This window comes from Gossypium raimondii, chromosome 12 (assembly GCF_025698545.1).
Source record: "Gossypium raimondii isolate GPD5lz chromosome 12, ASM2569854v1, whole genome shotgun sequence".
In the NCBI taxonomy this organism is placed as follows: domain Eukaryota; kingdom Viridiplantae; phylum Streptophyta; class Magnoliopsida; order Malvales; family Malvaceae; genus Gossypium; species Gossypium raimondii.
The window spans coordinates 24,491,443-24,506,345 of record NC_068576.1 but is presented as its reverse complement, the minus strand read 5'-3'; the positions used below and the strand labels follow the sequence as shown (position 1 = coordinate 24,506,345).

The 14,903-nt window shown below is 37.4% G+C and overlaps 1 protein-coding gene across 1 annotated transcript; it reads right to left on the bottom strand.

Annotated features, from left to right (window-relative positions):
• Positions 1-633: 633 nt before the first annotated feature.
• On the bottom strand, positions 634-4,195 carry LOC128035478 (uncharacterized). The gene is made up of 3 exons (XM_052625224.1): positions 2,741-4,195; positions 1,824-2,251; positions 634-1,438 (listed from the first exon to the last, which is right to left on the bottom strand). Exons 1-3 carry the CDS (start codon positions 4,193-4,195, stop codon positions 634-636), a joined length of 2,688 nt encoding a protein of 895 aa, XP_052481184.1.
• Between the last annotated feature and the right edge of the window lie 10,708 nt (positions 4,196-14,903).

The window sequence follows — 14,903 nt, the reverse complement described above, 5'->3', positions numbered from 1 at the left end:
TTTACATATTCGGCTTTTCTCTTAGCATCAGAATGGACAAGCTGATCATTGGGCAAAGGAAGCAAAACTAACGGAGTTAGAGGATTGAACCCATAAACAACCTCAAATGGTGAATGTTTAGTAGCAGAATGGACGGTTCTATTATAAGCAAATTCTACATGCGGTAGACACTCCTCCCACGACTTGATATTCTTTCGAATAATTGCTCGCAATAGAGTTGATAGCACCCGATTCACAACCTCCGTTTGTCCATCCGTTTGAGGATGACATGTTGTTGAAAACAGCAGCTTCGTTCCTAACCTTCCCCATAGAGTTCTCCAAAAATGACTTAGGAACTTTGTGTCTCGATCGGATACGATGGTTTTCGGAACTCCATGAAGTTGTACAACCTCCCTAAAAAACAAATTAGCAATATGGACAGCATCGTCAGTTTTAGAACAAGCTATAAAATGTGACATTTTGGAAAATCTATCTACAACAACAAAGATAGAGTCCCTCCCCGTTTTGGTCCTTGGTAGTCCTAGGACGAAATCCATTGAAAGATCAACCCATGGTGCATCAGATATGGGCAATGGTTTGTAGAGTCCATGCGGATTGATTTTGGACTTGGCCTTCTTGCAAGTTATACATTGACTACGACCGCTCAACATCTTTTCTCATCCTGTGCCAAAAGAAATGCTCATGGAGGGTTGACAACGTCTTAGCCACCCCGAAATGGCCCATAAGTCCACCACCATGTGCCTCGATTACCAATAATTTCCTTATTGAACTTTGCGGCACACAAAGCTTACTTTCGTGGAAAAGGAAACCATCAAACCTGAAATACTTATCAACAGCTTTGTTTTCACAGGATTTATAAATAGCACCAAAATCAACATCGTCAACATACATTTCTTTTAAAAAGACAAATCCAAGCAACTTTGCATCCAAATGTGATAATAAAGTATATCGTCGAGATAATGCGTCAGCCACAATGTTTTCCTTACCCTTTTTGTATTTGATGATATAAGGAAAAGATTCTAAATACTCTACCCATTTGGCGTGTCGTTTATTCAATTTTGCTTGTCCCTTGATATGTTTCAACGCCTCATGATCCGAGTGTATGACAAACTCTTTTGGCCATAAGTAGTGCTGCCATGTCTCGAGAGCTCGAATTAGAGCATACATTTCCTTGTCGTACGTCGGATAGTTGAGAACGGCTCCATTTAACTTCTCACTAAAGTATGCCACGGGCCTTCCATCTTGTGTTAAAACAGCTCCAATTCCGACACCTGATGCATCACATTCAACTTCAAACATTTTAGCAAAGTCAGGCAACACAAGTAATGGAGCATTAGTTAAACACGATTTAATAGCAATAAAAGATTTTTCTTGTTCCTCATTCCAATAGAAGGCAGAAGACTTCTTGATCACACTAGTTAAAGGTGCTGCCAAGGTGCTAAAATTTGGAACAAATCGTCGATAGAAGCTTGCAATCCGTGGAAGCTCCTCACTTGGCTAATGCTCGTGGGTCTAGGCCACTCTCGAATAGCTTTCACCTTTTCTTGATCAACCTCCAGTCCTTCCGAGCTGACCACGAATCCTAGGAAAATAACCTTGTTAGTACAAAAAATACATTTCTTAAGATTAGCAAACAAAGATTCCTTTCTAAGCACTTCCAAAACAGATTTTAAATGCAACAAATGGTCATCTAAGGATTTGCTATAGATAAGTATATCATCAAAATAGACAACGCAAAATTTTCTGATAAAAGAACGAAGAACATGGTTCATCAAGCGCATGAAAGTGCTGGGCGCATTGGTAAGCCCGAATGGCATAACCACCACTCGTAGAGTCCATGCTTCGTCTTAAGCGGTTTCCACTCGTCCCCTTCACGCATCCGAATTTGGTGGTATCCGCTCTTTAGATCAATTTTAGAAAACAATCGAGCACCACTCAATTCATCCAACATATCATCAAGTCGTGGTATCGGATGTCGATACTTAATAGTGATCTTATTCACCGCGTGACAATCTACGCACATACGCCATGTTCCATCCTTCTTTGGCACCAATAAAACTGGTACGGCGCATGGACTAAGACTTTCTCGTATATATCCCTTCTCCATAAGTTCATTGACTTGTTTTTGCAATTCTTTGGTCTCTTCGGGATTTGTACGATAAGCTGGACGATTGGGAATAGAGGCTCCGGGAATGAAATCAATTTGATGTTCTATTCCTCGAATGGGCGGTAACCCATTAGGAATGTCTTCCTAAACACGTCCTCAATTCTGCAAAGAGAAACAATCGAAGAGGAAAATTTGGATCCAACTCTTTAGTATTCAAAAGAGTTTCCTTGTACATAAGTACAAGAACCGATTGCTGCATCAAATAAGATTTCCTAAAATCACTCTCTCTCGCATAAACACTCATTTTCTTTTGCTCTTTTTCTTCTCTCTTTTTTTGTTCGATTGATTTATTTTTTTCTCTCACATTTTTCATTTGTTTTTCTTTTTTCTTCTCAATATATTTTTCACTCTCTTTTTCATTCTTTTCTTTTTGTACATCTTCCCGAAATTTCTCTACACTCTTCCTTAGTTTTAATTGATCTTCATAAACTTGCCTCGGCGTCATGGGAACCAAAGTTACATTTTTCCCATCGTATTTGAAGGTGTAGCGGTTTGTGAAACCATCATGAATGACTTTGCGATCAAATTGCCATGGACGACCCAATAACATATGACCAAAACTTGCTTAGTTACCTTCAACTCCCCTCCATCGTTAAGCCATTGAAGTTTGTAAGGTTGAGGGTGCTTAGTTGTTGGCAAGCCGAGTTTTTCAACCATTAAAGTGCTGGCCACATTTGTACAACTTCCGCCATCCACGATCAAGCTACACACCTTGCCTTGCACATGGCAACGTGTATGAAAAATGTTCTCCCTTTGTTGTTTATTTTCAACACTATGAAGACTAAGGCTTTGTTTAATAACGAGAATTTCGCCATCAACGGCGTATTCAAGTTCATCCTCTTCTTCCTTTTCGACCATTTCATCGGGTTCTTCGTCATCTTCTTCTTCCGATTCAATTTCTCCATTAGCCCGCACAATCATGTTGGTTCGGTTAGGGCATTGACTCGCAATGTGGCCCCTCCCTAAGCACTTGAAGCACTTTATTTCTCTCGATCGATTCGGAATGGCAACTTCTTTGCCCTTGCTAGTTTCGCCAACGGGTTTGTTCATCTTAGAAGACAAAGATTGATCCTTAGTACGATTAGAAAAGTCTTTCTTACCCGTGCCTTGGTTCCACCTTTGAGGATTGTTGGTGCTAGGAAAGGTTCGGCTAGAACTTTTTCTTTTCAATTGCTTTTCAACTTTGATAGCAACATGCACCATGTCAACAATATCAACGTAGTGTTGAAGCTCCACCACATTGGCTATGTCACGATTAAGTCCGGCTAAGAATCGAGCCATGGTTGCTTCGCGATCTTCTTCCACGTTCGCACGTATCATGGCAATCTCCATTTCTTTGAAGTAGTCCTCCACACTTCGATTTCCTTGCGTAAGATTCTGCAACTTTTGATAAAGTTCATGATAATAGTAAGAAGGTATAAATCTCCTACGCATTACGGCTTTCATTTCGGCCCAAGATGAGATTGGCCGCTCCCCGTTCCTTCTTCGACTCGTTGTGAGTTGATCCCACCATATCATTGAGTAATCGGAGAACTCGATTGCCGCCAATTTCACCTTTTTTCTCTCCGAGTAGTTGTGACACTCAAAGACCATCTCGATTTTTCTCTCCCATTCTAGATAAGCTTCCGGATCAGATTTCCCATGAAAGGGAGGAATGGATAGCTTAATACTTTTTAAATCATCATCAAATTGGCCTCGATCTCTAGGACCCCTATTCCTTTGACCTCGTCGTCTCTCGCTTTGATTCGACGCTTGGTCACTTTCCACCTCGCTTGGCTCGTAGGGATCATCCACGAAAGGACTTGCTCGCCCTCGCTCCCTTCTCGGTCCTTGAGGGGTTCCTTCTCGTGTTGGTCCTCCTTCCACTCGATCGAGTCTCTCATTAATAGATTCAAGTTCACTTCGAAGCATTCGTTGGAATTCCCTTAAGAGGGCTTGTTGACCTAAATCGGGAACTCCTCCTCCAACATTTCTTAGCGGTTGTCTTTCAGTCCTTTCCGCCAAGTTTTGCTCGGGATTTTGAGACATAATAAATATTCCTCACCACAAAGACTCACGTTCACTCAGAAAAGAAAGAAAGAACGACACTCACGCTCGTGTTTGCACTCTTTTGGCTTTTACCTCCTCTCGAATATGCTCCCACACTCGTGCCTTTTTCCTCTCGTTTCTTCTCTTATAATTTCGTATAAGACTTGGTAGGGCTTGATCTTTAGTTTAGAGGGTCGGCTTCAAGGGGTTTGCAAGGGAAAGTCGTATGGTTTAGGGTAGGCTCGAATGAAAGAAAGGTTTAAAGACGTGGCGTATAAAATGAATTCACTAATTGGGAATTTTTTTTTAATAGCGTGAAAATTCACTAAAATGGGTATAAAAGAGTGTAGAATGTGATTTTAGAAATTTTTTTTTACGGATCTTTCACGTTCTTTTCGTCCGCACCTAGACCATATACAATTTTTTCTTTTTTTCAATTTTTTTTGATTTTTTTTGATTTTTTTTCAATTTTTTTCACGAGTCTACTTACTCTGACTCTTCTCGAACGTCCGTTCTTCTCGTTTTAACCAGCTCTGATACCAAATGATACGCCCCGGGCTCGTGGATGATTCCGAGTCGTTTTTGTTGCCCGATCGTTCTAACGATGAAGTTTCGTTCGACTTGATTCAAAAGGTTATGTTTGTCCAACAAAGATGTTAATGGTTCAATCAACGTTAAAATGGCAATGGTATATAAGGTACTTCGGCTAAAAATGAAAGAAAATGTTTACTAAAAGGTTTGGAGTTTCGTTTTAAGGTAGAATGGAAGGAAAGCTTAAAAACAAGAGTGAACCAACTTTAAGGGTTTAAGTTGACCCGATTCTTATATGTCTTTAAGGTGGATTAAGAATGATGTAAATAGGACCTCGACCCACTATCTAACGAAGATAGGAACCTCGGTATAGTCGAACGCCACACTTGGTTAAAAGTGATAAGTTCGGGTTGCAAAGGACAAAGGTTGACGCCACTAACTAGTAGATAAGCCAACTAAGTCTTTGGACGAAATTGAGAGAAGAATTCCTCACAAAATACTTAATTCAATATTCAAAATGGCAAAAGTCCTTTGACAAATTATCAAACAAATATTTATAGTAATCCCTAGGCTAGCGAATAGACACACTTAATAGCTAAGGAAAATTCATGAACATTCCGAATTAATTCACTAGTAAGGTTCTATTGAATGAGATCTCCAAGAGGCGCTTAAACATTAAGGAAATGAACCTTGTAGAGATGAATGCACCAATCAATTAATTGGCCATGACTAGGTTCGCCATGCCCTTAAATAACTCATTAATTTGGCACTTGTTGGCTGAAAAGATAGCTACATTAAAGAGAGTTGTTGAACAGCCACACAAGTGTGAAAAGTCGGTTTTGGAGAGTCAAATATGTGTGAACACCATCAGCTGAATAGTCCCTCATGTGAACACTTAAAATGGGCTGCATTTAGATGTTTGGAGTTGGCGAATTCGACTGAACATTCCTTTGGGGTACCATGCATGTATCGGCCAAATGCAATGAATCTAAGGTGCATGCACCCATGCCGTCCAAGAAGAATTCCTGCACCAATTTAAATCAGCAAATTAATTATGTTTTAAACACATTAAAATGGGCAGCAAATGAATGTAAGAATTTGCTAATAAAATTCGGTGAACTAATCAAAGATTTGTATGAGTTTAGGACATATTCAAGACACCAAACTAGGTAGGACATATTTAATAACACTTATTAATTATTTGACCAGTATTTAACTTAATTAATTAGCTTAACTAATTTAACTAACAACTTAAAGAATTATTCCAGCAAAATAAATATTTAAACGCAAATAAGCTTAAGTTGAGCTAGGAGAAAAAATGAAAACGAGCTGAATGAGCTAAAGATGAGCTCAATGAACTATGGTTGAGCTGAATGAACTTGAAGTAGGATGCATGGTTTGCTCATATTGCTAGCCCATGAGCTTTCAAGTAAACCAGCTACGGATTCACCCCAAACTCGATCCACCAAGGTTGAAATTGCATCCTTGAACTTCCTGGCCCTAGCTCGAGTAATGGGTCCTTTGGGCAGTTCGAGAGAAGAGCCATTATCACTAGGTAGCTCATGGATCTCGTTCGCATCAATAAGTCTTACGGGTCTCGAACGAAATTTGAGAGAAAATGCCTCACAAATTTGGCAGCAATTCGTTACTTAAAATGACAAAAAGTCCTTTACAAATTGAATTTAACAACTATTTATAGGCAAAGACTAGGCTAGCCGAATAGTCATATGAATGCTTAAGAATTAAGCAAATGAATTCCTTTAATGTGCTTAACTAAATTCAGCTGAATGGAGCTCCAATGGTCATCTTCTAGAATGAGCAATGAACTTAGAAGCTTGGAAAGATGCATGGCAGCAGCTAGGTTCAGTTAATGGACTTAAACAAGCTCAATTAATTGGCAACTTTTTTTGAAAAGTGATCAGCAATTAAAGGAGGTAATGAGCAGCCATCAAGGTGTGAAAACTCAGCTTTGAAGAGTCATGGAATGTGAACATATAGAACCGAACAGCCAAGATGAATCCAGCAATGTGAAAATAATTTAAAAGTCGGCTGAATGGTCAACTTGGGAGTAGGAAACAATAGCTTCTTTGGCCGAATGGTCACCTAGGATACTTCAAACAGCAGCCAAATTTAATTCCCCAAACATGCATGTGCCGTCCCCTTACATGTATCTTCTTTTAATTCATTCATGCACCAAGGACGTCCAAATGTGATGTACCTACAGCAAAATTTATTCAATAAATCAAATACATTTTTAAACACATTAATTTGGCAGCAAATGACACAAAAATTATGCACATTAAATTCGGCCACCTTAGGACATAATGAAAACATGTAATAAAATTGACACATTAAAACATGCATAAAAAACATATTAATGAGCTGTAGAAATTAAGACAAATTAATAACATATAATTATAACTCAATTAACATGCATAATTAAATTTGTCCAGATTTTAAACCAAATAAATAATGAATATTAATTGAGCTGTAATAATCTAATTAAATGACTCAAATAATTATTTCAGCTACTATAATAAGGTCTTAATGAAATTGAGCTAGTTCGAGCTCATTGAGCTTGAAAGGAGCTGGAAACGAGCTAAATGAAGCTCCACAAAATAAGATTGAGCTACGTCCAGCTTGCAAACACAACGAGCCTCGCTTGTAGGCTGAAGCAATGGCCGTTCCCAAGGGCGGGTCGTATCATATTTGCTGCCGAATTTAATTTGTTTTATACATGATTAATTTGCTGTTTTAATTTGGTGCAGGAATTTACCTTGGACGGCAAAGGTGCATGCATCTTAGATTCATTGCATTTGGCCGATTCATGCATGGCAACCCAAATGAATGTTCAGCCGAATGTTCCATTTTAAACATCTACATGCAGCTCATTTTAAGTGTTCACATGAGGGACTATTCAATTGTTGATGTTCACACATTTGACTCTTCAAAACCGACTTTTCACACTTGGTGGCTGTCCATCAACCCTCTTCAATGTTCCTATCTTTTCAGCCAACAAGTGCCAATTTAAGGATTCAATTAAAGGCTGGCCAAATCTAGACATGGCCATTTGACTACCGTGCATTCATCTCTACAAGGTCCATTTGCTTAATGCCTAAGCGCCCATTGGAGCTCACATTCAGCGAATCTTTCTAGGGACTTAATTCGGATCTTTCTTGATTTTTCTTAGCTATTAAGCATGACTATTCGGCTAGCTTATGCAACACTATAAATATTTGCTTGTTAATTTGTAAAAGGACTTTTGCCATTTTAATTATTGAATTAAGTATTTTGTGAGGATTTCTTCTCTCAATTTCGTCCAAAGACTTAGTTGGCTTATCTACTAGTTAGTGGCGTCAACCTTTGGTTTTTGCAACCCGAACTTATCACTTTCAACCAAAAGTGTGGCGTTCAACTATACCGAGGTTCCTATCTTCGTTAGATAGTGGGTCAAGGTCCTATTTACATTACTCTAAATCAACCTTAAAGACATATAAGAATCGGGTCAACTTTAATCCTTAAAGTTGGTTCACTCTTGTTTTAGCCTATCTTCCCATTTCATCTTAAATCAAAAATTCCAAACCTTTAACTCTCATTCCTTTCATTCTTAGCCGAAATACCTTATAAACCATTGCCTTTTAACCTTGATTGAACCCTTAACTTCTTTATTGAACGAATATATCTTTCTGAATCAAGACGAACGAAACTTCATCGTTAGAACGATTGGGCAACGAAAACGACTCGGATTCATCCATGAGGCTGGGGTCGCATCATATGTTCACTTATTATTGATAGTGGGAGTTGTTCGAATGTAGTGAGCAGTTATTTGGTGGATTCTTTAAAGTTACCTTGTACCGAGCACCCTAAGTCGTATCACCTTCAGTGGCTTAATGAATGCTCGGAAGTTAAAGTTACAAAACAAGCCTTGATCACTTTTAAGCTCAAGAATTACGAGGATGAGGCATGGTGTGATGTGGTCCCAATGCATGCGACACACTTGCTCCTTGGACGGCCTTGGCAATTTGATCGTGATGTTACACACCAAGGCAAGCTCAATAGATACTCTCTTGTGTTTAAAGGCCCAAAATTCACTTTTGCTCCTTTAAATCCCAATGATGTATATAAAGATCAATTAAAAATGATGAAATTTTGTGAGGGGGTGAAGGAGAAAGGACAAATAAAAAAGATAGAGAGAAAAGAGGCTAGTAGTGAAAAAAGTCAAAATTTAAATGGCCCAAAGATGAGTGAATTCGCAAGTGGTAAAACTAGAGGAAAAAAATTAATTGCAATAAAAAAAGATGTGTGGAGAGCCCTACTCAATAAACAACCTTATATCCTTGTGAGGTTTAGGCAAAACTATTTATCTCTATATAAGATTAATGAAAATTTGCCTAGTGTGTTTCAAAGTCTTTTGCAGGATTATGAGGATGTTTTTAGTGAGGCCTCTAAAGCTTTACCACCTTTACGTGGGATAGAACACTTCCATTGGCCACATATGAAGAAAGATGTCGAAAAGGTTCCCGAAAGATTGAAAGATAACTTTCAACTTCAATACCTTTCTGATGAAAGACGTTTTCATACGATCAACATAGGCAAAGATGAAATCACACTACATGAGACCGAAGGTAAGCAAGGTAAGGAAATTTTAGCAACCAAGTCCCGTGCAGATTTGAAAATTATTGATAAAACTTTTGGTGACTTAGTTCTTAAAAGATCCCCTCATTTTGATCCGATTAATTGTTATTCTTTGATTGTGGTTGATAAAGTCATTACGAAAGGAAGCGTGAGTTGTTATTCTCTTGATTTGCCTTGTGTAAAATCCACGAATTTGTGCAAATCTATTTTGGTGAATAAAAAAAGTTTTGAATGTATGTTGGTATGTATGCGAAAATCCTCATGGTTTAACTTGATTGGTTTAATGAAATCTTTGTTACACTTTGGCATGACTAATCAAAATCAAGTTTTTAAACCCGAAATCTGTTTTGGTATATTTTGTTGGAAAATCAGGCATCATCTATTGTGTGCAAATACTTTCTATTGTTTTGATACTTGGTTTTTGAATAAGGTAACGAAATTTGCCAAATTTGTTTTCAATTTATATTCGTGCCTGAAATAGTTTCTGTGGTTATACATAAAGTTTGAGTTCCATTTGACAAAGGTTAACTCAACAACCTTGAACAGAATAGAAATCGGGGTGACACTTTTTAGTGTTGAATTGTTTCTGGTGTTTAAGCTCATTTATCCATTCCACCGACTATCCTAGACTTTACCCAACTATAATATCTTTTCACAAAACCGAGCCTTCATTTATCCAACTTCCATTTTTCTTATTTTTATCCTTAAATCGAGCTTACTACCCTTATAAATTTACCATCACCTTAGCCAACCTTTAAAACCATTTGAAAGCTTCCGCATCTTTAGCCTTATTTCATCCTATTTCCGATAACTCAACTATTCCTCGTCGACGATCGGGCAATTACGTGAAACGACTCGATTAACCCGGGCCAGATCGTATCACCTAAACCTCACAAGGATACAAGGTTGTTTATTGAGTAGGGCTCTCCGCACATCTTTTTTTGTTGCAATCAATTTTTTCTCTCTAGTTTTGCCACTTGCGGATTCACTCACCTTTGGGCCATTTAAATTTTGACTTTTTTCACTACTAGCCTCTTTTCTCTCTGTCTTTTTTATTTTTCCTTTCTCCCTCACCCCCTCACAAAATTTCATCATTTTTAATTGATCTTTATATACATCATTGGGATTTAAAGGAGCAAGAGTGAATTTTCGCCTTTAAACACAATAGAGTATCTATTGAGCTTGCCTTGGTGTGTAACATCACGATCAAATTGCCAAGGCAGTCCAAGGAGCAAGTGTGCCACATGCATTGGGACCACATCACACCATACCTCATCCTCGTAATTCCCGAGCTTAAAAGTGATCAAGGACTGTTTTGTAACCTTAACTTCTGAGCATTCATTAAGCCACTGAAGGTGATACGGCTTAGGGTGCTCGATACAAGGTAACTTTAAGGAATCCACCAAATAACTGCTAACTACATTTGAACAACTCCCACTATCAATCATAAGTGAACATAAGTTACCTTTTATAAAACAACTAGAATGGAAAATATCGGTCCTTTGGTTATCACAATCGTCTCCCACTTGGATGTTAAGGGTGCGGCGGACCATCTTATTATTTTTTTGGACTACCTGCAAAACAAACACTCAACACTCAAAAAGAAAAATTAGCAAACCTCACCGTTAATCACTCAAAAAGAAAAATTCAAATTCTCAATGAGGTAGAATTCAATCTTGTGAGTTCTTTATCGGAGTTTATATCAACCAATTAGAGAGTGTGAACCAAACTACCAAAGAATCCTAATTTGCACTAGGATGCCAAAAACTGACGAGACACCAATTGATTTGTTTGCACCGAGGAAGGATTGTGCACACGTTTAAATCCTACTAACACAAGAAACAAGAAGGTGTTAGATATTGTAAAGGGAGAATAAAAAGCAAACAAATGAAAACCTACAGCTAAGAATCAATAAAAATTGTTGAAAACAGAAAACCCGAAAAACTGCAGAGTAACTTGACAACTTCGTTCGAGGTGTTCCCGATCTCAAAAAATCACGGAATTAAATCTGGAATGTCTTAAAATATTGAATTTTTGATCTGGAAAATTTGGGCACCAAATTCAACCCGCTGAATATTTTTTTAATTTTTTATTGGATTTCGTCTTTTTTCGATTTTTTGACTTTTTCGACTTATTTTTTTGCGGGAAATATTTTTTTATATTCAATAATAGTGCCACAAATATGTATGTAAAATTTCAGATCAATCAGAAAACGTTTACCCACTCAAATGAATTTTTTTTCGAAAATTTTTCTGGGTAAAACTGCTGTTTGTAATTTAAAAAATAGAGATCAGTTTAGAAATCAACCAAGAACACCTAAAACGCCCAAAATCTGATACCAAATGATACGGGGGTTGCGCGCGGACCAAGATCGAGTTGCCAAGTCACGGGAAACTCCTACGAAAAACCCTAAACAATCAGATTAAGGAATCTTGAAACCCTAGAGGAGATTGTGATTCTGCCCAATTGAACACCAAGATAGTTTTCCCCAAATTTCGACAACCTGATTTTACCCAAAAAGAGTATGGAAGAACCCTAGAAATTGGAGATTTTTTTGGGCTGATTCCTTAAGATAGAAAAAGGCTGAAACACAATAAAAACAAAAAAAAATAAATTAGATAAAGATTCAGCGCAAGCAGAAATAAAGAAAGAATTGATAGTAAGAAATTAAAAGATAAGTCCTAAGAAGCCTTGAAATCCCGAAAGATCTCACAACTCCCTTCAAACGGCTCTAATCTCCCCTCCAAAGAATATCAATGGCAAGAAGAAGGTTGAAGATGGCTCCCACAATCAAAAAGATTGTTAAAACAACTTCTAAAGAAAACTCAAGAGAAAATCCTTGGAGAACTCAAAGAGAATTTTCACTCAAATCAAATCTGAAATTTTTAATGTAATTGTAATGTAATGTAGGGTGGCTGGCCAATCCATATAAATAGGCCTTATAACTAGTCCTAATCTAATTAGAAAACTAAAATAAAAAAAATTCCTAATTATTTTAATATGGAAATTCAGCCAAGGGTCTTTATTTGGGATTCTGGGACTGAATATTTACATAAAAATTAAACTAAGTAAAAATAAATAAATAAATAAATAAATAAATAAATAAATAAAAATAAAAATAAAACTTTACAACTTGGGCCACTTTGACAATTTGGCCTGATTTTCAACTAAGTATGGGTGGATTTCTTGATTGGGCTTGGAATCTTCTTATTGGGCCTTGCCTTCAAGAATTTGGGTTGGGCCTCTGTGACTCGTATCACCCTCCCTCTTGAGGGATATAACATTTAAATATGTGATCTACATCATAGAGAAAAGAATTGGGGACATAGCGAATGAAGGACTTACAAGCTCGGCCACAGATTTCAATCAGAACTTGAGCAAATAAACCATTGATGAGTTCAAGAATATAAATGGGTCTTACCTCCTCAAATTGATTCCCCATATTTGGTAATAGGAAGTACAAATGAATCAAGCTCAAGTTGCATCCACAAGACTTGGAAAAATTAGTCACTCAATTATGAACCCTTGGTTCCATTTGATCAAAACTTGCAATTGTTTACCTTTAAGAGTAGGAAGATGATGTGATCTCAACCGCATCATGTTGTGGCACCACTCGTTGCTATCGTGATTGGCCTAAACACGAGGGCCCCAAGTGCAAGATGAAGCTCAATCTCAGCTCAACAAGCTCAATCTTAGTTTTTCCCAGCTCGATTTAGCTCACATGAGCTTAATTTAGCTCGTTTGAGCTCAATTTAGCTTACTTTAGCTCGTTTGAGCTTGGCTTAAGTTTATTTCAACTCATTTATTTTAATGTCTGAATAAATTAAGTAATTTATTAATTTAGCTTAAATTACTACAGCTCATAATTATGTTTTGACTTATTACATGTTTTAAATGTGTCTTGGCCGAATTTAATATGTCTTGTTAAGACTTTATTAAATTTGTCTAATTTAATTTATGTTTTAATTAGTGTGTCTAAATTATATTAATGTTTGTTCAGCTGAATTTTATGTGATTTAATTTTGGTTCATGTGTTTTTGTAGGTGAGCTGAATTTGGGAGAGTAATTAAACAAGGTTCATGCATGATAGGTTCAATGTATCGGACGGTGCATGTAAGGCCTCTTTCAATGAATGGTGGGTGATCCATTTGGCTCCCCAAGGCACCTATTTGGCCAAAAGGTGTCCAGCAACTTAAAGCACAAGCTTGGCCGATCGTATTCCCAAGGCAGCATCTAAGCCATTCACACCTCAATTTGACCAATCAGCTCCTATACATGTATGGGTGGATTCATGAACGTCCAAAGGGAGGGAATATTACCTTAATTCATCACATTGAATGTATAATGTGCATGTACAAAGGGGAGAACGAATTTACAAGGTACATGCTTCCATTCATGAACCAGCCCATCATTAAAGCTTTAATTAAGAGAGATGTGATACAGCCACGCCTCAAGTCCAACCTAGCTCGAGCAAGGAGCCTTTGGAGCTGCCTCAAGGTCCAATCACCCGATCACGAGCTAAACAATTCAAGGAGGCTGTTTCGACCTTAGTAGATCAAGTTTGGGGCGAGACTTTGGTTGGACGCATTGATGAAGCTTGGACAAACTCGATGAGCCTTCCTTGCACTTTGTTACGAGCTGAATTAAGCTCCACTTCAGCTCATTAAATTCGAACCAACTCAAAATTAGCTCAAAATAACTTAGTCAATAATATAGTAGCTGAAATAATTAATTGAGTTAGTTAAATTAGTTATTTACAAGCTTAATTAATTTTCGTTATTAAATTGGTCTTAAATCTGGTCAAACTTAATTATGCATGATATTTTAGTTATTATGACATGTTATTAATTTTGTCTTAATTTATACAGCTTATAAATATGTTTTTAAGCTTGTTTTTAATATGTTAACTTTATTACTTGTTTTAATTATGTCCTAAGGCTGTCGAATTTAATGTGCAGCATTTTAGTGTTAATTTAATGTGTCTAAACATGAATTTGAATTATTTGATGAATGTTGCTGCAGGTACATCATCCATGAACGTTTTTGGAGCATGAAAGGTATTAAAAGAGGGTACATGAAGGGGACGGCACATGCATGAATGGGAGAATGAAGTTGGCTGCTGTTTGAAGTCTCCTAAGTGACCATTCAGCCGAATTTATTACTTACACACTGTTGAATACATCATGGCTGTTCGGATCAAGGTGTTCACATTCAAAGACTCTTCAAAACTTGGTTTTCACACTCAAAGTGACTACTCAACATCTTCTTACTTGCTGGTAATTTTTCAGCAATAGTTGCCAATTAAATGAGCTCCTTTAAGCGCATCAACCGAATGTAGTTGCTGCCATTTACTCCCTCAAGCTCCAAGTTCAATTGTCCATCTAGAAGGTGACCATTGGAGCTCCAAGTTTAGCCGAATCTAGCTAGCCCATTTAAGTAATTCATTTGCTTAATTTTTAAGGAATTTAAGTGACCATTCGGCTAGCCTAGTGGATTATTATAAATAGCTAAATTTTCACTTTGTAAGGGACTTTTGACATTT